The sequence below is a fragment of the Schistocerca americana genome, chromosome 4 (assembly GCF_021461395.2).
Source record: "Schistocerca americana isolate TAMUIC-IGC-003095 chromosome 4, iqSchAmer2.1, whole genome shotgun sequence".
Lineage (NCBI taxonomy): Eukaryota > Metazoa > Arthropoda > Insecta > Orthoptera > Acrididae > Schistocerca > Schistocerca americana.
Window position 1 is genome coordinate 292,569,688 of NC_060122.1, and position 25,445 is coordinate 292,595,132.

The 25,445-nt window shown below is 36.8% G+C and overlaps 1 protein-coding gene across 6 annotated transcripts in view; it reads left to right on the forward strand.

The window, feature by feature from the left end:
- The window catches only part of LOC124613949 (myosin heavy chain 95F), a 400,236-nt gene that overhangs the window by 370,727 nt on the left and 4,064 nt on the right, over positions 1-25,445 (forward strand). For 4 of the 6 annotated variants that reach the window (XM_047142712.1, XM_047142713.1, XM_047142714.1 and 1 more), the window contains 3 exons: positions 831-881; positions 9,054-9,174; positions 15,800-15,917. In XM_047142712.1, the coding sequence (XP_046998668.1) occupies positions 831-881; positions 9,054-9,174; positions 15,800-15,917 (290 nt within the window). The remainder of the gene's footprint in view (positions 1-830; positions 882-9,053; positions 9,175-15,799; positions 15,918-25,445) is intronic. The other 2 variants (XM_047142716.1, XM_047142717.1) reach the window with 2 other exon arrangements.

Sequence of the window (25,445 nt, forward strand, 5' to 3'; positions counted from 1 at the left end):
GTAGGTTATATTGGTAGAAACTATTTAAAGTGTTTCTACAGGTTGATCACAATGTCTTGAATCACAGACTGCTTTACTTTTACATTTGGGATTTAGATAATGACTGTCGCAGAAAGTTTAAAGGGACAGAACTAGGCATTATTTTTCAGATAACCCTTAACAATTATCTAGCTTGCAAGAGGTGCTACTTCTTGATGTGGCAGTGGTTGTGAACACAACAGAGGTGGCTGTGATCATTGTGTATGTCCTTACTGCTTCTGCATACATGTTGTAAAAGTGCTAAAGTGTTGAGCCTGTGAAGTTATGTTTTTGACATTTTAATATTTTTATGTTTCTTAACACAGGGACGACTAAATAAATCAAGAATTGTCAACTATAAGAAATATTTTTATTACATTTTAAAAATATTTTTAACTCTTCATTGTTTGCAGTTCACTTTTTCTGTAAACAGTGAATATAACAGTCTGGGAGACTAATGCAGTATTAGATAAAATAGATACAAATACACACAATCAATTTGAGTCAAGAAATTCTGCAGTCTTTATCAGAAATTCTTGGTAATATGTAATGAATCTTGGTAATAAGTTATGAAATTTATCCCTCTGAAAAATATCTAATTTGGCTGTCTATTACTTCTACAACTGTTATGTGATGCCTTCAATATTTATAGTGTATAAGTGACTATAGCTTGTTCATTGCAGTTTTCCTGCTTGCAATATTTGTGTTTCCATGTGGGCAGTGTGACAATGAATTATTCTGTGATGTTCTGTAAACACTGAAATGTAAAAATATTCTGTGTACAGTTCCATGTATGGTTGTTTCTCCAACAGTAGGCCTGTCTACAATGAAGTCAGAAGTCCAACGCCAAGTAAACTCAACAGGTAGATACCATCACATTGCACTGTGCTATATGTATAGTGACACAGCTTCTTGCACTCTGCATGTCTTACTACTGTCTCTGGTGATTCTTTTAACTCTTTTTGTTACTACTTTTTGTACATTTGTAAAAAAATTTCACTATTGCCTTGCACTAATGATAGCTCTCTTTTCACTTGCTGCAAAAGCTGTAACATTTGTTGCTAATTTTACCGCACACTTGTAAAATGTTGTTGTACTGTTGCCATTAACTCTCTCTTTTTTCCTGTCATGGTCTTGTAACAGCCCTAATTGATTGCCAGGATTATTCAATGGGTGTTCCTTGTGCTTAGTATTTGTGAGAAAGATACACCATACCCGTACCCAAGCTGCACTACTTCTTTATTTATTTCATGTTTACTGCTCGTTCTGAAGTGAAATATGCACAAACTGTCCATGAGTGTAGAAGTCCCTGAACATAAGAGCAATTTTATGGCTTGCAAGCAGGCTTGGCACTCAGTGGCTTTGTAATCAAGGTTTAAGCACAGAAACCCATTTTTAGTGAAGCATTTACGTGACATGGTGACTGTACCATCTACATTCTAAAGTCTTACACATGGCCGGTGCATACACTGCTTGATAATGGCAATTCCCAGAACTAGCCATAGCGAAATAAATAAGATACAGTGCAACTGTGGTGGGGATATTGTGTTAACATTTTCACAGTTCATATGCTGCACATTCCAGCATGAATAAACTTGTCATTATGTAGCTTTTGTCATTGCACAGTGATGAAATAGAATATTGGCATCTCCTTTGGATATAAATTCCTTCTTTTTGACTAAATGGAAGGCAGGTTGTTTGGTTTCCAGTCACATTTTGATGTACAGAGTAGGAATGCTTTCTTAGGGGAAACTTGGTGAACATATTGGCGAAGGGGGAGATCTTATATTTCAGCCTCAGGTCAAAATAGTGGTATCATTCCCAATTTCAACTTATTACCAAAATATCATTAGATTTTCTGATTAAAGTGAAAGAAAAAAAGAGTAGTAAAATACTAAGAAACTGAGGAGGACAAGAGAGATGCTCACAGTGCAAATATGTTGGTGCTCTTATTATTGAAACGGAAACCTATAGTTGACTGTGTAATAATATGAGGTTGGTAACTCTTCAATCGCAAATGTAAAATTGATTTTCAAGAAAAAGTCTTCTCATAGTGAGAAATAATAAAAAATTACTTGACTACTGATGTAGATTATCTAGACATGCACTAGAAGATAGATGACACCCATCTGCAGGCACAATCTGTGAGTAACAAATTAGTATCTGGCGATCACAAGTTTACACTGAACATCCAGTAAGAAAGAACTGGTGAATCAAGCTACTATTAGCCCAATGCAAGCTGTCAGAAAAAGGAACCCCAACTTAGGAAAAAGGCAAAAAGCTTGGAGAAGGGACATCATGAAAGACCAGAAAATACTTAAAAAACCTCTTTATTAATTTAACAACTGTTGTGGGCAATTTTTAAATTAGTGAAAAGTTCAAGCTTTTAAAGTACATTCAAATAGCATCCTTAAGGAACATGGTGATAAATATCAAGATGTTGATCCATGCATCCTCTTTTATGTCTGCTGTTTTATTATTACCTACTTTATAATGTTCTCTAAAGCTGACTTACAAAATCAGCTCATTAAGCCTGCATAAACTTTCAGACAGGCACCAGATTTTATCTTGTATAAGTCTGACTTTGAGTATTTTTTATGAACAGCTCTGTATGCCAAATTGTATGTTGACTGTCAGTGTGGAGAACTACTCTTTTTTTCCATCTACACTGCCCATCACCTTCTTAATTAACTTCTTATGCAAGTTTTTGACGTCTTTTGCTTTTTAATCTTTAGTCACAGCTACTTGTTTTAATATAGCAAGTTCGTGATTGTACTAATTTGATTTAGAGCTAGAATGTGTAATCTGTATATCACAGACTGGGAAGCGAAACACATCTGTCAGCTAAACGAACTGCCTTTCATTTAGTCACAGATATGGAATTTATACTCTAAGTAGATAATACTGAGTAAACTATTTTTGTATGGATGTATTTGGGCTTCAAAGCTGTAGTGAATTTCTATCATACATTTCAAATGCTTTTGTACATTTGGTTTTAGATAGCCAACTCATGATAACTTCAGTATCTAATTGATTCATGACTATGTAAATATTTAATTGTGATATGAGTAAAACATAGGTGAGATATTGAGCAATACATAGGCACATAAACAGAGGAAACAACAGTCTGGCACATGTTTTTAGTTTGTGTTCATTTGCAAAACTTGCACTCTCACTAAAGCAAATGATGGGATAGTTGCTTTGCTCTTGCCCAATCTGAGTGCATGCTCCCTCTGTAATTACTTATATTTCACCACTTAGCATAATTCAGGGTAGTGTAGTGTTGATTTCAGGATATGAAATTATTAATCAGAAAACATGTCATTTAGGCAACAGTAATTGAGGTAGTAGATGTTTATAAACTGATCATTTTGCGCTGATATTAGTTGTATTAGATTACTACGAAGTGAAAAGATACTGAAATTTATTTATATGTTAATATAATAACTTGCAAATCAGGGTGCTTGTGACTCATAGGTACAAATGCTTGGAGGTGAAACACGGTATAGTAATTCACAAGGGTAGCAGCCACACTGCAAATGTGTTTAGCTGAAACCTGTATGCAGTTATAGGCCAATTCTATGAATAATGTTTCTTGGATGTTTTATTTTCTTACAAAATTTCATACAGGTTAATGTTTATATGCTGTAAATGTGATCTAATACTTAATAATTTGAGACTAACAGTTTTTGAGAGAGTGAAGTTTAGTAATGTGGCCACTTCTGCCAGTCATGTTTGAATCAGTAGGTGTGATGTACATTAACTGTTGAAAGTAGTCAACACCAGATTCGGTGCACAAATTATGGTGAGCTGTATATATAATATGCCATGACAGATTTGTGAGTGTTGTAAATGATAGGAACTATATCAGTAGCCTATTTGTGAAGTTCAACATATGTGGCATGCAGGGTCTTATATAGAAATATACTGAGGAGGCTTTAAAAAAGGTAGTGTCATGTATAAGGAATGTGGTGGCCACTCCATTGGTATCCCTTTGCCTATCTAGCACTAATCAACACTTTCTGTTAATCAGATTTGACTTGTCATGTATCGAATATTTTACTGAAGTATGTAATGGCTCAGAATGGACCAGTAAATTAAGATGTGGTACCAGAGATGCTAGTGTGTTATAAATCCATGACCTCCAAATGAATGGGCTGTATGTCCTCTAAAAATTATCAATAAATCAAAAGAACTGGATGCAAAAGAATCTGGTGAGGTTCTTGCTGACAATGCCAGCCTGTAAGTTATCATTAAAGGTCACTTGATGACAGTGTTCACCCATTGCAAGTGGGCGTAGACCACTCCAAGTTTTGTTATTGCACATTAGCATCACCACCCATGAAAGCAGCCTAATCTGACCACAGAATAAACCAAGGGAAGCCATATTAATATACTGCAAAGTGGAAAACAAGAAACAATGTTGAAGCATTGCTGGAAATCAACTGATTGTAAAGCTTGACCATTTCATGATGGTATGACTGTAATTATTGTTATTGCACACCCACACCATGCTTAGATAGTTTATATGCTTTGTGCAAGTGATTCCATGAATGCTAAATGATGGTGGATTGGTGATGAATTCAGAAAACATGCTGTTCTGAAATGGCATTGCTTATAGGTTACAGGTATTGTGCTGTTCGTTTTCACTGTAAGATGATTCTACGTCATAATGATTTGGAAGTTTCAGGTTTTGGTTAACAGTGACATTATTCAAAGAGGTGGCCTTTGCAATTTCTGTGATGTCTGTCTGTTGCAAGATCCTAGAGCACATTCTAAGCATTAAGACACTCCTAGAAGAAAACAAACTTCTCTCAGAGAATCAGCATGGATTCAGGAAAATCCAATCATTTGAAACATGGCATCTCACAAACAATAGATGCAGGTGGACAAGTAACAGATTTCCAAAAGGTGTTCTGCACTGTGCCACATCATTGACTACTATAAAAGATACAATAACATGAAGAATACTTGAGTGACTCTATGAAATTTCACTAATAGAAACTAGTATGCAGTACTGAATGAAGTACGTTCACTGAAAGAAAAGTAACGTAATGTGTTTCTCGAAGAAGTGCCTCTAATGTTGTCAGTATATTTAAATGATTTGTTGGACAGGATCAGCAGTACTGTAAGATTTGTTCAATGATGATGTTGTTGTGTACAGGACAGTATTATTATTAGACAATTGTAAGGATTTGCAGGAAGCATTGGACAAGATTTCCACTGTCTAATAAACAGCAGCTGTGTTTAAACGTGGATAAATGTAGTTTAAATACGGATAAATGTGAGATAATGCCTTAAAAAAAAGTGTAAAATGGCAGTGCATTGATGGAGCTGTCATTTGTACTCAGTTGATTCATGTGAAATGGTTTCCAACGTGATTATGGCCACACAATGGGAGTTAATAGACTTTGAAAGTGGAATGGTAGTTGGAGCTAGTTGCAGGGGACATTCCATTTCAGAAATCATTATGGAATTCAATATTTAGAGATCATCTGTGTCAAGAGTGTGCTGAGAATACCAAATTTCAGGCGTCATCTCTCATCACGAACAATGCAGTGGCTGACAGCCTTCACATAACGACCAAGAGCAGCAACATTTGCATAGAGTTGTCAGTGCTAACAGACAAGCAACACAGTGTGAAATAACCACAGAAAACAATGAGGGATGTACGATGAATGTATCTGTTAAGACAGTGCAGCAGAAAATGGTGTTAATGGGCTCTAGCAGCAGATGACTGACTAGAGTGCCTTTGCTAACAGCATGACATAGACTGCAGTGCCTCTCTCTGGCTTGTGACCATGACCTGGTCCAACGATTCCTGATTTCAGTTGGTAAGAGCTGATGGTAGGGTTCAAGTGTGGTGCAGACCCCATGAAGCTGTGGACCCTAGTTGTCAAGAAGGCATTGTGCAAGGTGGTGGTGGCTCCATAATGGTGTGAGCTTTGTTTACATGGAATGGTTTGCGTCCTCTGGTGCACCTGAACTGATCATTGAGTAGAAATGTATATGTTCAGATACTTTAAGACCATTTACAGCCATTCATTGACTTCACTTTCCGAAACAACAATTTCATGGCACTGGCCCATAGTTATTCGCAATTTGTTTGAAGAACATTCTGGGCAATTTGAGTGAATGATTTGACCATTCAGATGGCACTACATGAATCCCATCAAACATTTATGAGACATAACTGAGAGGTCAATTTGTGCACAACATCCTGCACCAACAACAGTTTCACAATTATGTTTGGTTATAGAAGCAGCAAGTATTTATGCAAGGGACTTCCATTGATTTGTTGAATCCATGCCGTGTCGAGTTGCTGCACTACCCTGGGCAAAAAGAAGTCCAGCACGATATTAGGAGGTATCACATGACTTTTGTCACCTCAATGTATGTGGTCAGATAAGCCAATTAGAAGGTAACTGAGTCTGAAAACAAACTGTCAATAGCTGCTGCACAGTATCCTTCAACCTGTTGGAAAATTTACATTGGGAAACATGCTTTGCAAATGTTTGCATATTTGTGTTTGGAGACCTTGTCACTGCATCTTGTATAATGTACATTATATTTTAAAAGCATTATTTTTCTCCTCTGTTTTGTGTATAAACTTACAAATATGTTGCCATAAACATTTGTAATTTACTAAACAGACAAAAGGTTCATAGTGATCAAACCAGGAATGTAACTGTGAGTGGTACTGTGAATGAAGTGAACACTGGTGGAAGTATCATTTAAATGCCTTGGGAATTTTTGTATTGGAATCCTCAGTTTATATTTTTGCAAGAAAATATTTTTCAGTTTAATAGTTATAGAACAACTTGTAATCCAGGAATCAACCAATATGTATGTACTTTATTTTATGCAAGGAATTTTTTTCATTTTCTTCTTCTTCTTTTGAGCTTGAATTTACTTCCTGAAATTTACAACCCTCCCTGAATTTCATTATTCTCTCTTTTTATAATTGTGTTATTTTCTTTGGCTTACCAGATACAGTGAAATTTTCTCCCATGTTTATGAAGTGGAAAATAATAAGCAAAAATCTGAAAGATGCCTTATAAATTAGGTTGCTATTACACCAACATAGTGATGCATCAGTGTTCAGTTAAAAAAAATTGTGGGCTGCAGCAAATTTACTGTATTTGTCAAGTCACAAGCCAGCACTTAACCAATTATATGGTTAATAAATTACAACAGGACATCTAAGTAAAATCCTGTTACAGCTCACTCTGAATACAGAGTGAACCTGAACTCCACACTCCACTGACACGCGATCTCTGGTGGCTCATTACTGAGTAATAATGTATAATGATTTATTCAGTTTGTTATCCTAATTACCCTTGTTTCTGTGAAAATGCTTTTACAACAATGAAAAGACTGTAATCTGCAATCACCATATTTAACACAAGAACTATCTGGCTTCTCACAGGGGCCTGTGTACAAATATATAACTGCTGTGATATAGTCACTGCCACTGTGTGGAAACAAACTGCATAACATCACGGTGCCACTGTTCCATTGCATTCAAAGAACCAATACACACTGTGCACAACAACCACATCTTCATCAGTAATTCGACCCATACTAGTATGCATCAATGTTAACATACAACTAACACTGCCATCGAAACAAGCTCAAGGCGTAACTAAACAGTACTGAATACAGGCTTGAGGATGAAGAGTAAAGTGGGCATTAGTGTTGTCAACAGCAGGTACTGTCAGTGAATCCTACCCATACTATTATGCATCACATCAGTGTTAACATATAACTAACACTGCCATAGAAACAAGCTCAAGGCATAACAAAACAGTACTGAATACAGGCTTGAGGATGAGGAGTCAAGTGGTTATTAGTGTTGTCAACAGCAGGTACCACGAGTGAATGGAATAAATTCACATCCAAACAAGACGCACTGTGCATACCATTGACATTTTCAGTGTAGGTATTGATGTGTTGGCAGAAGAGCCAACACTGTGTTGCTAGAGGAGGCCGAAATGCACGCGTTTAATTACACGCTGACTGGCGTGAAGTCTGGAACAGTTAAGGGAATTAATAGTAGCAAATAAAGTACGTAGTTGATATAATACTTAACTTTAATCCACAATTGTAGAACATCTCTTGTTACGGTACAGGCTTCACAATATTAATTATCAAATGCTATGGCGCCTTGCTAGGTCATAGCAAATGACGTAGCTGAAGGCTATGCTAACTATCGTCTCGGCAAATGAGAGCGTATTTGTCAGTGATCCATCTCTGGCTAAGTCGGCTGTACAACTGGGGCGAGTGCTAGTAAGTCTCTCTAGACCTGCCGTGTGGTGGCGCTCGGTCTGCAATCACTGACAGTGGCGACACGCGGGTCCGACGTATACTACCGGAGCGCGGCCGATTTAAAGGCTACCACCTAGCAAGTGTGGTGTCTGGCGGTGACACCACAGGTATTTTCTGTGCAATGCAGATACAAATTAAATGATGATAGGAAATCAAATGGAATGCAATTACTCTGTAATGAGGTAGTGGATACCACGTGTCACTTAAAATAGAATACTCAGAAGATATCCTGGAACTACCTCTGAAATTTTGTCATTTTTGTTCAGCTTTACACTGTCTGTCTCAATATCTGCACCTGGGTATTGTTTGCTGGTACAGAATATCAGAAAATGATGTGGACTAACTATTACATGTATGTTTGCTCTGATGATTCACACATTTTGCTCAAGACCAAATGTTCTTGTGCAGTAGTAAGATACTGGATATGCATTTTTGAAGGTGATGGCTAAAGTCCCCTTATGACCATATAAATTTAGGGATCATTTCTTTGAAAAGGATGCAGCCCATCTTCTTTCCCCAATCTCAGCCTGTGCATTGTCTCTAATGGCCTACTTGTTGGTAGACCTTCCCTCTCCTGTCCCATGCCTTTGCCAATCAATGCATATTTCCTACATGAAGAATAACCTGTTGCTCTGAAGTTTGGAGTGCTATTGTTGTTGTTTTTTTATGTTCTTTACAATATTACTTAGTTTTTTCCATAATTTCAGGTCGGAGCTAGCTCGTTCAATACAAGGAAGTCAAGGGAAGCAGAAATATGATCTTTCAAAGTGGAAATATTCAGAACTAAGAGACACAATTAATACTTCATGTGATATTGAACTACTGGAGGTGAGAATTTTTCGTAATATAACTGTTTTTGTTCTCTTTCCCATTGTCTGCCTCGTGATTTATCTACAGAGTAAATAAACTAGTCGGGTATCTTTGGCTATAGGGTCTGCAAAAGTGGTCGTTTGATGTCATATTGCTAAGGATAAGAATTTGAGAAGAGCCAGCTATGGTTTCCTCCGGGTGCACACTGTGCAAGACAGAGGACAAGTGCTTACTAAGAAAATGCTGAACTAGTAAAAATGAAATCTAGGTCGAAAATATATTTGGAGAAAATACTACCTGTACATTTTGCATCCTTGTCTATAATTTTGTCAAGTGCCATTCCATCCAAAAGTAGTTTCATGAATTATCTTTTGTTTTCTTTTCAATTTTGTAAGCCTATCTGCCTCTGTCTCCAAATTAAAAAATGTCTGGTTCAAACAGAATACTTAATTTTTTCTCTCTGTACTTAGGTGAAGAAACAGGGCAAACCGTAAAATTTTGTACAGTTGGAACAAGTCTGTAATTACTAGAAATGACGTAACCAAATCCTCTTGCTACATCTTCTGATAATAAATCATGTTATTATTATTATAACAGTAAACACAGCAAGTGAGTTCAGTATGCTGGATTTCATATTTTATGCCTAGTTGGGCATTTCCTATGTATCTAGTACATCTGGTGTATTGGTGAATAATTTGCGCAGATCCCAGTGCAGTGACTTTTTGTAGTTAATGGATGGGAACAGGATTTAGTGCTATGTGCAGCCCTATAATTGAATTATTTGTCTCGTTTTACTCATTGGAAACAGTAAAAGGTAATCACCCAGTTTTAAAATGTTCTGTGCTTGAAAAGTGAACTATGTTTCATTATGTACATTATTCAAAATAAAAACTGTTTGCTGCTTTGAAAATGGCTTATCTGACTAATTATGTGACAATAAAAATGACCACACTTAGAATAAGTCCACCAGTATGCACAAGCTGGAGACATTCTAGGCTGCAGCAATTTGTTAGGTAAAGTTTTCTTCTTCTCCAGTTGTCAAGTGCTGTTTGTCCTAGTGGTCTGATGGCAAATGATGTACAGTGTAAACAGCAAGTTCAGTGTGTGATCTTATGCATTCACAAGGCCAGTGCTTGAGGCAATTGTATGCATACATTTTTTATGCCGCATTTGATCAGTATATTAAAAGTACATCTCTAATGCAAGCAAAGTCACAGTGTATTTCTCTTTCTCACACGAGAGTAATAACATGACCATTTAAAAATATTTCTGTGACATAGTTCCTTGCTGACAGTCCAGCTTTGAATCATTTGTACATGAGAATTTACCTTCGATGCTGTGGATGCCAGACTCCACCTTATGGCCACTAACTACTGTCTGGATATTCACTTTGTACTGCAGTTAGCATCTGTGATATAGAATGTCTGCTACTGCTCCGATTTCGACAAATGTTAAGGTATTTATTTTTGTTTTGTGAGTGCCCATGGAAAATTTCTACAATAAACTGAGTGAATACCATGCACAGTGTAAGTTTAATGGAAAATCACACAGACTCTCTAATTCTGACTTCAGTGGAATGGAGTCCTGAAGTATGTAAACTGATAGTGATATGTTCTGTTCACAGTTGACAAATTGCTCTGCTGTGGCAGGTAGTGGCTGCAGTGGCTAATAGCAACCTTTGTAGCTGGTAACCCAACAGTTATGATCTGTTTTCATTGTGTGCTTTGTTTCTCTGTGCAGAAAATTTATTTTGTGTTACAAAATCCCAGAATCTTTCAGCGGAATATTGCAGAAAAGTATGGTTGCTAAATGGAAAGCTGAATGATGTGCTCACATTTTACATAGACAGATGTGAGTTTGTATGCTTAGTACCAGAATATTTCAAGGAGGAGAGAAACAGTAATGTGACTCTACTGCCTCCAACCAAGGTAGTTGAAAGAATTGCAGATGCTTTGAAGATTCATAAAATTACTGTCTTTAGAGTTTATAAGGAAAAAAACTGTGCAGTCCGGGAAGGGTGTGTACAGTCAAAGATGCTGACACCCAGTAAAAAGAGGAAGACAGACCAATGAGTTACAAACTTGGACTCGTTCAAAAAAGATGCTCAGAATCCTCAGATACAGGGTGGTTCATGATAAGTCACCTGATTGAATTTTGATCTTACAATTATGCTATTGTGCACTCAACTTCGTGCAGCTCACAGAAATTATGCCAGATGCCGTTGCAAGTTCATCACTTCCATTGTGAGTGCGCCATTTCAGTTTGCCGATAGTGGACAAAGGATGGTTGACTGTCGCCCAAGAGTTGCGGATTGTGTTATTGTTCGCAGTGACGAACGGCATTACATTGACACAGAAAAGGTTTCATGCTTATTTCAGCACACAGTGAGCTCCCAGCCCACAGACAATACACAGATTACATCAAAAGGTACTGGATCTGTTTTGGAGTGTCAGCGGCCACATGCACGTACCAATACATTTGCTGCAAAACATTGTAGCACTTTGAGTGGCTTTGACTTGTAGTCCGAGTAAATCAACAAGAAGAGCCAGTGCTGAGATGGGAATTACACGTTGTACTATACAAAGAATTATTGAATCCGACCTTCACTTGTATCCATACAAGATGACTGACGCATAAGCTTACTGCGGGAGATAAGGAGCGGAGACAGCAGTTAGCAAGGTGAGCGATCGAGCAAGACCAAGAGGCAGTGCTACACAACACTTGGTTTTCTGACGAAGCTTATTTGTATGTGATCGATGTTGTGAACAAACAGAATGTTCGATTCTGGGTATGTGAACCTTCATGAATAATCCACATGATAAACACCTACAAGGAAGAAAGTGAGCATGTGGGTAGTGATGTCAAGCCATAGAATCATTGGTCTGTTCTTCTTCAATGCTAAAGTAACCAGTGAATGCTATTTACACATGCTGCAAAACCAGTTCTTTCCTCAACTCATGGCCTCATGTCTTCCGTTGCAGACACAATGGTTCATGCAGGATGGAGCACACACCCATACTGCCAGTGTTGTGCTTGATATCCTACATGAAAGACTTGGCCTTAGGGCATTGTCAAACAGATTTCCAGAATGTTATGCAGGAGGAGTAATGTTGCCACCCCATAGCCCGGACATTAACCCATGTGACTTCTTCCTTTGGGGGTTCCTTAAAGAGAAGGTGTACCACAGAAAACGCGAAAATGCAGTTCAACTTAGAGCCATCATTGTGGAGTTATGCCGCACCATTCCAGAAGATTCGTGTCCGAGAGTCGTCACAAATGCATGTGTGCAACTTGAAGAAGTTGTAGACCAAAATCGCGGTCATGTTGAACATGTGATACATTAGGTTGTATTTTCAAGCTGTATGAAACAAATCAGGTGACTTATTGTGCACCACCATGTATATGGATATTACAAGAGAAAAAAAAACAACCAGTCATAAAAAAGCTTCTTCATGAGACAGAATTATTCAATGTCAGTAGGACTTCTTTGTTAACAGTTTCAGTGCTCTTGGTTTCAGGTACAAAAAAATTAATTGATGCATAATTACAGTGGAGAGAAGTGATATCATTGCATAGCATTGTCAGTTGTTTAGAGAGATTGTTGAGGTGATGTTTGAAGACATTGTGTGGCTCAATGAACATGTCCATCAGAAAAGACTGGACAGATGACAGTATATGTGGCATGTGAAACTTCCTGTTCCTGTGGAATAGGACAGAAGATTTATCGTCCTACATGCTGGAACTTTCTCTGGTTTTGTACTGATCTGTCTCTAGGTTACAAATTGAGGAAAACAAGTAACTACCATGAGGAGATGAACCATGATAGTTTTCTGAAGTGGTTCAAGGGGCAACTATTGAAAAACTTAAATCAGCCATCTTTCTTGGTAATGGATAATATCTCACACTGTTCATTTATTAAAGGTAAAGCTCCAGTGATGGCAGTGAACTCATGCAATTTATGAAACAATGTAAATCACAGTTTTAATAGTAAGTTGTTGATGAGATGTTCTCAAGCTTCCACTATACCACTGCCAGTTTAGCGCTATCAAAATAGTTTGAGTATAGATCAAACATTACATGGTAGCTAATAATAAAAGCTTCACAGTGGTAGAAATTTAGAAATTGTTAGGAAGAGCAGTGGCACAAATAATGCCAGAAGAGTGGAGTAATGTTGTATGCCTCACAAAAACCGTTTTTAGAGAAGCCTGAAAAAGTGAGCTTAATTTTAGTAATATGGAAAATATAATTAGATCTTGGGTGATTCCAGTTACACTTCCATGAACCACAGCCCACTTGAAAATAGTGTCGCAGAAGGAAGGGGCTCTGAAGTGAGTAGCATTTACCCTGTACCATATATTGTCTTTCTTCAGTGTTTGTAGGCCTGGTTCGTGTTTCGTATTTTGAGTGAGTGGCATGTACTGCCCATCCATAATAAATCTAATCTACTTACTAGAGAGTACCTCACTGCACAAGTATAGTGTACTAAATGCATGTTACAGTGACAGATAAGGACTTAAGCAGTTGATATTATTTTAATGCTTTAGTTACTATATTCACATGATGTATTCAGATCCATTTGAGCACCCCTTTCACATTGAATATGCCAACTAAATGTGAATCACACTGATTATTGTAAAAGGCAATGCATGTCCTGTTATGTTCAATTGAGACAATAGAAGGAGAAACAGGAGTTATCAAAACATTTAAAAAAGGACACAAAACACTGGAAGTAATTTCCAGTATATCCCATTCGGTACTTTTATGACAGAAAGAAATTGAAACAACAATGAGGACAGTAAATTTACAAAGTTGAGCTTGGGGCATGATTTCTACATAGCAGCCCATAGTTGGTAATGTCTTCTTTGAATTTAGTTCCCAATAGCAGTTCCATAGGCTCTAAGACATAGTTAGTATGAACCGATTGATTATTCATAGAGAAATAGTTCATTGTAATTATTGTAACAGACTATACATCAAGTGGTTGTCCACTTGCGACTGAATGTGACTAATTTGGTGGTGTCAGTTTCAATTTCAGTCCATCTGTTAGTAAAATTACGTATAATTTCTGAATTGCTTATTTCATTAGTTAGTAAAATTACTGAGGGCTAATTTTCCAAAGAACGTATTATCTTCAATACTATAAATAAGAAATTAAAAGTGGTAAGATTGTATGTGTGGATATAGGAAGTTTTGTGGTAGCATGCAAATCTAACTGCTTTTTTTTGCTTCAAACAGAGCCAGCTGTAAATGTTACATATCATATTAAGCTGAAGAACCCTTAAAGTGTGTATTTTGTCACTTTATCACTACATAAGTTATCTGTCTTTGTCAAGAAACTCACTTGTCTTTTCCAAACTCCAGAGTTTGGAATGTCCCCTAGTTTATTTCTTATGTTTCATAAATTTGTATTCTTCTGCTTTCTGAGGAATTCTTGAGTACAATTTTTCAGTGGACAAGGTTCTGATGACTTACAATATAATACTGGTTTCATATTACCCCCCCCCCCCCCCTCCTCCCAATCCCTGAAATAAAAACTCAATTGCTGGGAAGTCAAAGGCTGCACAGAGCATGATTATCTAAGCCACAATCATCAGTTATGTTTTACATTAGAGCTGCTCTGTCTACTTAAACAAATCATGGTGTCTTTATAAACTGTTCATCACATGCCTTTCAAGTGTGATAATGTCAAGAGTGCATAGTGTATGTTTAATATACTACTCAATTACTTTTATTCATTTATTTTCATTATTCATTCAGAGACAACCAGTACTGTTAGATCTAGGTGGTAGTGACCTCATAACCATCAACCAGATGTACTATCAAATTGCAATCAAGTGATTTTAGCATCATAGGCATAAGATTAATTCTTTATTGGCTGGTAAACCATTCTCAGCATCATTACGCTGGTGACTGGGGTTGTAAATTGCAATCTATTAATACTGAAATAAGATATTGCTAATTAGCATCAAGTATTCATATTTTGTAATGTTAACAACAATATGGATTAGAGTAGACTGCTAACCAACACATATAGGAACGTTCATTGGCAGACAGGCAAGTTTAAAAGTAGACAGCTGGGTATTATTAGGCTATCAGACAAAGTCCTGTGTCAGATTCCCCCAAACCCACAAGTATAAAGAGTTTAGGGATGGAATGCAAGCCAGGAACTGTGTCACAAAAATACTTTAGGATGGATCTGCTATTAATGATGACCATTTTTTATGTCAGAAAGTGAAATTGTGATTATGCTTCCCACTAGACAAGTACTTTTAGCATACAGAGGAAATTAGTGTCAAAAAATTATGCAAATAGTGATGTGCTATACGCAACTTACATGCACCTTGCCACTAGACAATTAGCATGTGCAGCACTAGGATGTACACCTAGAGCTGAGGAAATCTTTACCTTAAAGAAATGCTACAGTTTACAAGATCGCCAGTTGTTTCGGATCGGCTGGCTTACAATTCTGAAGGCACTCAGGTCAGCTTTAGTCAATGTCAGAGCAGTCCAGCATCCAAATGTTCTTTTTTTTTTAAAGACTGTTCATTGCAAACACACTTTTCTATGCATATGATTATAGCTCAGTGATTTATACATATAAAAATGCCAGTTTACGTGATTAATCCTTTCAACATTTTCCCAGGCATGTAGAGTGGAATTTCATCGCCGTCTGAAGGTTTATCATGCTTGGAAAGCAAAAAATAGGAAACGCACAACAATGATGGAAAATGAAAGGGCTCCACGTTCAATTATGGATGCAGGTAAGCCCTTTAAATGATTTTCTCAATCATTATTAGTACTCTTTAATGGGTCAGTACTTCCACATCTCTAGATTTTTTTATACAAAATTTTTTCAGCATTCTTTGTAATATTAATTTAGAAGGAAAACCAAAAGATATTACACTATGAGGCACATTTTGTTGCTTCATTCAGTGCACAATTTTTGTAGCGGAAATACTATTATGATAGTTAATTGTTCTGTTGTTTGGCTATTTTATTTTCATTGTTAAATGTTTTTCCATTTAGATACTTATTTCAGATGGCATAGACCTAAAATTTCTCAAGATTTAATGGATGTATGAAATTTTGAGGTTAACTACTGATTGATCTTACAGTACCTCAAATGCATGAAGTAGTTATTGAGTTAAATACTTGTACTGGAGATGGTAACTTGTAACAGTGGCTCTCTTACAATGATTACAAGAAGGATAATGGTTTTAAAATAGGTGTAATATTATGCCCCTGGAGTGGTTATCAAAAAGTGGAAAAGGAATAAAAACTCACTTGTGTAAAATTATGATTTGTAGGTATGAAGATGAAGTAATTGTCTCTTGAGATTCTTCTGCTGTAGTTACAACATGTACTGTAATTTTAATGTTATTATTGATATATCTTATAATAACAGGGTATCTGAAGCCTTCTTTTTAATTATGCAGTATCATTTTTATGTAGCATGTTGAGCCTTTATGAAGATATCACTACACAATATCAACGAGACTTTTTTACTAATTTATAACTATTTAAAATGACCATACGCTATTTTTTTTTTATACTTTTCTTCTTGTGCCATATTCTGCTCGGGCAAGGGATTTCCATCACCTTTCTACCTTCGGTTCTTAATGCCAGTTGACTATAAGGTTGGTATTGGGCTGGTTCCTAGCATGGCTGTGCTACAACCACCAGAGTGTTGTCATTTAGTATCCTATTATATTGACATCACATATATTTTATGCAGTGCTAGTGTTTTTCTCATATACACAGAAATGGGCAAGTTGAGAAAAAGTGCAGTTACAGTGTTGGCATACTGATCCTGTATATTGCTCGATTCTCCGTCAATCCGGTGATAATATACATTAATCAATGAGAATCTCTGAATCTGATTTGCTTTTTGGTGAGAGATGCAATTTCATTGGGCAGGTTTGGAACTTCTTGACATTTTCTCATGAAAGATTACTGGATTCTGCTTGTTCACTCATTGGATCTGCTTTCATGCTATTACCAATAGGGAGACACCCAATCAATACCAACAGTGATATAATTATGTCTTCTGTAGTTACATAGCAGCTATTTTGTGACAGAATTACAGCAAATATTTCCTGAAAATCGAATGTCCTTATACCGTTACATTCAAAGCAAAACATCACCTACAAGAGCAATATATAACAAGAGCAAGAAGAAAATTGATGTTGTGTTTGTAAAAAAAAATGCACATTTTAGGTCACTGCCCTTTGTCCATTGTATTCAACATGAATAAATTCCAGTCCTGAAGTGCGATTCTGGAAGATCTGCAAAATATCAATTTGTGACTACCATTACCTCTTTATTGCACTCAAGATGTTTTCCACTCACAAATTTCATTAGAGAGAGAAATTACAAGTATCAAATCTGGTGAACAGTATGGATATTCCAACAGTTCATGCTTTAGTCCCTCTTTTCCCACTACCAAAGCATCCTCATAGGTAGGCGCATAGCCCTGATGAAAGCTGTTGACCTTTTTTATTATCAGTTATGGGAAAGCAATTACGGTCCTTTTACCAATCTTCAGCACCTCTCGAGAAATTGTAACAGATTCTGCATGAGTACAGATAGAAAAATTCCATTAAACATGGTTGACAGTTGTGTGCATCAACACGCAGACTAATGGAAAAGTTAAGAAAGTGATAAATTTACCAATTTCAGACTGTTAGTCATATGTTGGTAGTGTTATCAAAAACATTGGCATGACACACTCCAGCTTGGGTTGACTGTGTCCTCAGCCTAATAAGACATCTCCAGAGTCAGCCATTAAACACCAGCAATAGCTAGCAGTCTGCTAAGCCTTGCATTCAAAGCAATAAATGTTAATTCTGGGGCAGCTCTCATAATCTTGATATTTATTGACTAGTTGATAGTGGTTAGCCATTGTTTCTTTGTTGTTCCGTCTGATCTCAAGGCATGGTAATTGTTAATTTTCTTTGCAAGAAGATGCCACAGTTTACTATCCTTAAAATTCATCATAAAAGAGGGTTTGTAGTGTAAATGAATGTTCCATAGCGTCTTTTGCTCCTTAACTTTGATGGATCAGTCAGTGAATAAGGACAATCATTTTTAAGCAAGTCATGTCCAAATTAATTTTACACTCTTGCACGTAAGTTAAAATCATGTCAAATGTTATTTTTGTGGGTTATTATAAAGTCAGTGTTCATTAATGCTGGCAGCCAAAGAATCTATGTCTACATTAACTTTCGTTTGATTTGACGAAAAAATACCAATTGCTGCATTGTGTTGTGTAATGTAGCAATCGAAAATAATTAAAGTTCTCACAGATTAAGCTTTGAATTAAGCCCTGTCCACACAAACTCCCTATCTCACTTCCCTGATCTCTCTTAAAATATGAATTAGCACTTCTTTTTAACAATAAAAATTTTCCCTCTCACTAAGACAATTACTTTCAGGGAAGGTGGAATGTACTTCTGAAATTAAAGTTTTTATTACTTTCATTCTGTAAATTTTCACAATTAAGTGCTCACACAAGCTAACGCAATACAGACTACATGGGACAAGATGAGCTGAGACAAAATGACAGTGAGACACTTTTGTCTCAACTATTTATAGACTTATACAAAACAGAAGTTGATGTAAATATAACTTCTTAATCCTAAAAGTTTTAAGTACACTACTTATTATTTTGAAATGGTTATTCTCAAATAATTCACAATTATACAAAATATTAATCAAGTTATTTAAAATCATGGCTTATGGCCATATAAGAGTGGCTCCATTTGCTCCCCAACTGGGGACAGTGAATAATTGTTTTGCTGGCCTGAGTCCAGAAGGAGCCATGATATCATACTCATTAAATTTTAGGCTAAGCTCTCAAAGTTAGTTGTGAGCCTAACAATTTGCTCTATTAAAAATTTTCATTCCTTAAGTACGGCAACTTAAAACTAAATGAGCCCATAAGGTTGCTTACTATAAACTTCAATTATTTCTTATTTTACAAACAGTTTTACACTTTTCTTTCATGTCACTTCTTGTACTGTCTTCTTTTTGTAGTAGCCAGATCGATGATCTCAAGAAGTTTGAGTGCACAGATGTGCCAACCCACTTGGTTTGTGGCTGGCGGTTTAAGAACCAAGCCCAGTGGGTCATTTTCTCAAAGATTGTTGAGTGCACAGGTGTGGCAACCTACTAGGTCTGTGGATGGCAGTCTAACAGCTGAGCCCAGTGGCATCATTTTCTCTATGGGTTTTGCTCGTTGTATAATTGGTAGCCTGTGATGGACAGCTTTTGGTACTCCAGCAAGCGAACCTGTAACAATCAAACATGGCATAAGACAGTTATCAACACTCACAATATCTGGAAGCACGTAAAGTCGTGGACCAGTCTCTGTTATTCCAGATATCCACTTTTTTCTTCTCATAACATTTATCATGGTGAAATAGCATTTAGATGCAGTCCGTTCGCTGCTTTATTATTTTCGAATACTCAAGTTTTGTACATTTGTGGTGAACTGTGATTATGGTTCCTTCACTTTGTGACACCAAGATTTGTTTTTGCATTTCGCTCATGCTACTGCTAGTCAACAACTCGTACATTGTTATTATGTATGTCGGTACAACCCTTTTCACAAATAATTCTGCGGAGCTTATCAATTAGTCTTTTTCCATTTTTCTTTTTATATGTCATCACAATTTATCATTTTACACTTGATGTTACAAGATTGTGACTATAAATGGTTAAATACACATGAGTAATGATGGTTTAAATGGTTCATTGGGAGCTTAGCAGACACTGGTACCTGCAGTTTTACACTTTTTTTTCATGTCTTTGCATTTCGCTCGTGCTACTGCAGGCCAACGACTCATGCATTGTTGTTAAAGTCTTCCCTTCCACTGTTTCCCTTCATCCATCATTCACAGTATATCGTGTGAGAAAAGTGCCAGCTGAGTTTTGCAAAAGCGATGCTTTCTAAAACCATGACGATTCTCAGACTCAAGAAAATTTATTATATTCGATCTGAGAGTCTGTTCAAACAATCTGCAGAAAATTGATGATAGGGATGTTGGTCAGCCTGCCTCTGAATTGCTTCAATGTCTTTCTTCAATCCTTGAGCAAAACCACTATGCTCGATCTGAATAAGAAACAAAACTCTAATCTCAAAACATGTTAGGACCAAGTGACCTCCCTTGATTATACATTCAGACTTTAATTGTGATGAGGAAATAGTTTGTCAATGAAATTTGATACAGGAAAATCTTTTCTATCACAATAAGCACAAGTTTATAAAATTTTACTCGTGCATTTATGTTTTAGAGACGTGCATATTAGAAAGATTCAATTATTATTTCATATCTATTTTCAGCAGCTCGATGGTGGCATGGGCTCCACAAATGGTGAAATAATGAGCCATGCTGCCTCTATAGCTGTCTACAATTGCGCAAGTGTTGCTGGTGCAGAACTTTTTGCACAAACTGACCTCTTGATTATGTCCCATAAATGTTCAGTGGGATTCATGTTGGGTGATATGCATGGCTAAATCTGCACTCGAATTGTCCATCTACATCTGCATCTATATCTACATAAATACTCTGCAATCCACCATACGGTGCATATTGTAGGGTACCCCATACCACTACTAGTCATTTCCTTTCATGTTCAACTCGCAAATAGAGTGTGGCAAAAGACTGCCTACATGCTTCCATATGAGCCCTAACTGCTTGTATCATATCTTCATGGTGCTTACACGTAATGTTTATTGGAGGCAGTAAAAAAAAAAAAAAAAAAAAAAAAAAATGTCTGGAACCCTTGCATGTTGTTCGAAGCTACCAGTAGCGGATCTAGTAGCAGCCTGCCTCTGAATTGCTTCAATGCCTTTCTTCAATCCAACCTAGTATGGATCCCAAAAACTCGAGCAGTACCCAAGATGAACCATACTTTCCTCAAATTCTCCCAGAAAACTGAACTTGACAATTCGCCTTCCCTTCCACAATCCTCACATGCTCGTTCCGTTTCATATCACTTTGTAATTTTAAACGATGTGACTGTGTCAAGCAGGACACAACTAGTGCTGTATCCGAACACTATGGGTATGTTTTTCATACTGACCTGCATTAACTTACATTTTTCTACATTTAGAGCTTGCTGCCATTCATCACACCAACTAGAAATTTTGTTTAAGTCAACTTAAATCCTCCTGAAGTCACTTAACTTCAACACCTTACTGTAAACCTCAGCAGCATCACTGAAGAACTGCAGATTGCTGCCCAGACTGTCCACCAAATCTTTTATGCATATAGAAAATAACAGCAGTCATTCCACACTTCTCTGGGACACTCGTGGTGATACCCTTGTCCATGATGAACACTCACTGTTGAGGACACTATGCTGGTTTCTATTACTTACGAAGTCTTTGAACCATTCACATATCTGTGAACCTGTTGTATATGCTTGTATCTTCCTTAATAGCCTGCAATGGGATACCATGTCACGGTTTCCAGAAATCTAGAAATATGGAATCTATCTGTTTCCCTTCATCCATCGTTCACAGTATATCATGTGAGAAAAGTGCAAGCTGAATTTCGCAAAAGCGATGCTTTCTAAAACCATGGTGATTCTCAGACTCAAGAAAATTTATTATATTCGATCTGAGAGTCTGTTCAAACATTCTGCAGAAAATTGATGATAGGGATCTTGGTCAGTAATTTTGCAGGGCTGTTCTTTTGCCTTTCTTATGTACAGGAGTCACCTGTGCTCTTTACCAGACAATTGGGACTTTGCACTGGGTGAGAGATTTTCGATAAATGCAAGCTAGGTAAGGGGCCAATTCTGTAGAGTACTCTTTGAAAAACTGGATTGGGGTTCCATCCAGACCTGGTGGCTTATTTGTTTTCAACTCTTTCAGTTGTTTCTCCATGCCAAGGTACTTATTACAATATCATCCATGCAGGAGTCTGTTCAGTGATTAAATGATAGTATGTTGGTATGATTCTCCTGTGTGAATGATTTCTTGAATGTGAAATTTAAAACTTTGGCTTTCATTTTGCTACCTTCAACTGCTGCACAAGACTGGTCAACAAGTGACTGGATGGAAACTTTCGATCCACAAAGTGATTTTACACAAGACCAGAATTTTCTCGGTTTATCTTCTGCCAGATCTTTTGCTAATGTATAATGATGGAAGTTGTTGTACACTTCGTGGGAAAAAATTTGTAGTCTGTCTCGCGTCCGTCGGCCGTCGTAATTTAATATATTATTATTGTTATTATTTTTTTTTTGATTGTTGCCGACTTTCGTGGTGGGCCTTAATAAAAATGATATTTCATTTAATTTTGATTTATGATTAAATGCTTTCCTGAAGTTCTCCTTTTTAATAATATTAATCTCAAATTATTTGTTACGTTAATAAATGTTAGACTCGCTGAATCTTTTAAAACATGAGCATATAAGTTGAACAATGTAATAAACTTTTCATATTAATTTCCTCGGCTAGTCAGTTCACTTTAAAGCAAAAAATCTTTAGTTATTAATTACAATTGCGGCCCACACACGCGCGAGAGTATTTTTCTTACCTCCGTTAACCATTGTATTGTAGTCGAAGTCCTGTCTCTGTCTCTCGCCTATGGTACTGAAAATAAGAATTTTAAAGCTAAGTATTTTCTGCAACGTCGGGCGGCTGTGGAGAAAAATTAATATTATGTTAATAGCGGGCGAGTTTTCCACTTCCGCTAATTTTTCATAAGTTAATATCGCCACGTAATGGCGTCGTTGGCTGCATCGGCAGCTGCGATTGTTGAACTGTAAATTACTTGAATGCAGGTTAATTCAAGGAAGGCGGACATGAAATCGGGATCACCTCTTACAAATTAAAAGTGCACAATAATATTAAATCAGTATATTATATGCTTAACTCATACAAATATGCTTACATTTGCCAGCACTCGCAAGATGTCCGTCTGTACATCATCAAGACAAGTGAAGAAGTGAAGTTGACTAAAAAAAATTAACAAAAGAGCGTATCTTGTCGTCTCTTTAGATCATTTTGTCATAAATTATTTCTTTGCATTGCATTTCCTTGCATTTCTTGACAGAGAAATTATTGTTTTACGGCTACATGATAAAAATATATTATTCAATTTTTAAATGTCTCTTCTTTATAAATACTGTTTTTTAAGTCTTTTCGTAATATAGCACTGGGGACGCTATATCTGCTTAAACTTTGCCTGTAATTCCTCTACATCCATCCTGTTGGAACCAAGTGTTGTCGGTTCACTGTCTATGGGAGATGCTAACAACTGGTTATCTGCTCTCTCTAGTAGAAACACTCTTATAGCCTTCTTAACTGATTTATTAACTTTCATAACCGTAGTTGCTATGATGACATCATGATCACTATTCCTCATTTCTATAGTGACACTGTCAATAAGGCCCAGCCTATTTGCAGCTACAAGATTTCAGATATTTCCTTTGCATATAGGCTGCTGAACTAACTGCTCAAGACAGTTTTCAGAAAAAGTGTTCAAGAGTACTTTGCATGAAAGTCTGTCTGCACCTCCTGCAATGAATCCATAATTATCCTAGTTTACACTTGGTACATCAAAGTCACCTCCAACTAGTATTGCATGATCTGGGTCCCTACACGCTACTGTCCATAGACTTCCTGTGAATGACTAGAACTGCCTCAGCAGAATCGCGTGACCAGTAAAAACATCCAACAATGAACTTGGTTTCACCTAGACCTGTTATACATGACCAGATAACTTCACTGTCACACTGAACTTTGACCTGAATAGAGACAATATTTTTGTCAACTGAAATGAACACTCCTCCTATGGCCTTGAGTTTTTCCAGTGTAGGTTCCCTAACTGGCTAAATATCTCTGAGCTTTCTGCTTTGTGTTTCAGCCAGCTCTTGATCCCAAGAAGAGATGCTGCAGGCAATGTCTGCTGCCCTAGCCTGTTAACACCAAATTTTGCTGCACTATCCCAATGGATACAGTTGTCCTATATCCCACATAGATTTCTGCAGTTATTTCATGCATTGCTAGTTGTGTGTTAACATTGACAACTCTACACAAATGCTGCTGCACTCAGTAGTTAAGTGAGGGCCATGGGCCACAGCATTATCTGTGGTGAGGAGTAATGCCTGAACTGTGGTATTCTTGATACACTCTTGACAGTGTTGATCTCAGAATAATATTGACTTACCTAATGATTTCCAGAATGGAATGTCTGATGTGTCTCCCTCCAACTACCATTATGTGTTCAAAGCCTGTTAATTCCCATTGTGCGGCAATAATCATGTCGAACATCTTGTCATGTGAATCACCTGAGTACAAATGACAGCTCCACCAACCCACTGCCCTTTTATACCTTGTGTACACTTTACTACACCAACGTCTGTATATGTGCATATTGCTATCCCATAATTTTGTCACTTTAGTGTATTATTATCTGCTCATTCTTGGCTTGTTTGAGTTATTGTGACATCATTGGAGGCACTGGATTTATAATTGTTTTTAGAGTTCGTAAACTTGCACACATTTTTGTGGTCTTGTATTTCTGTTTGATGGATTCCACACTCATAGGACAGCTTTTTTTTTTTTTTTTTTTTTTTTTTTTTAAATAGTCTATCATTTTCTTCCTTTGTTGTTAATATTTCAGCTTTTAATGTCTGAATGTCCTTTTGAAGCAGTTTTATAATCTCCATTTTATGAGTCTTGTTCTGTTTCTGTTTGATGGATTTGATGCACACAGTACTGCTTTTCTCATATTAATCTCTCATTTCCTTTCTTGAGGAAATTTGATAGTTTTTTTTTTTTTTTTATTTTGTCTGTCTCAGTTGCACGAGTGATGTCAGAGTTTGATATGCTTTTGTATGTTTGTTGGGTGAGATGGTATGACTCTCATTAGGCTTTAGAACTTTATATTCAGCAAAATTCACAAACTAGATTCCTTTAGAGTCCCAAAAAATGGTGTTCATAATCTGGCTTGCTGTGAGAATTTGGCTGTTTGTTGGATGAGGTGGCAAGACTTCATGTAAATGACTGGTGTTTTTTCACCTCACCAGCATAAGAAAACCTTAATTCATCCATCATTGGTCACTATTTTTCACAGTAGGCTTTCTCCTTCAGCACTGTAATGAAAAAAGAAGCAGTCATCCATTTAGTTTTGTAGTTCTCAAAAACAATTTTTCGGGCCTCCGTACAAGTGGTGCCCTAATTTTTTAGCCATGATCTCATGCAAAAGTGTCTGGTAAATCTGTGAAATTTTGTCTGACAGATGAGATATCAAAAATCTGTGAAATTTTGT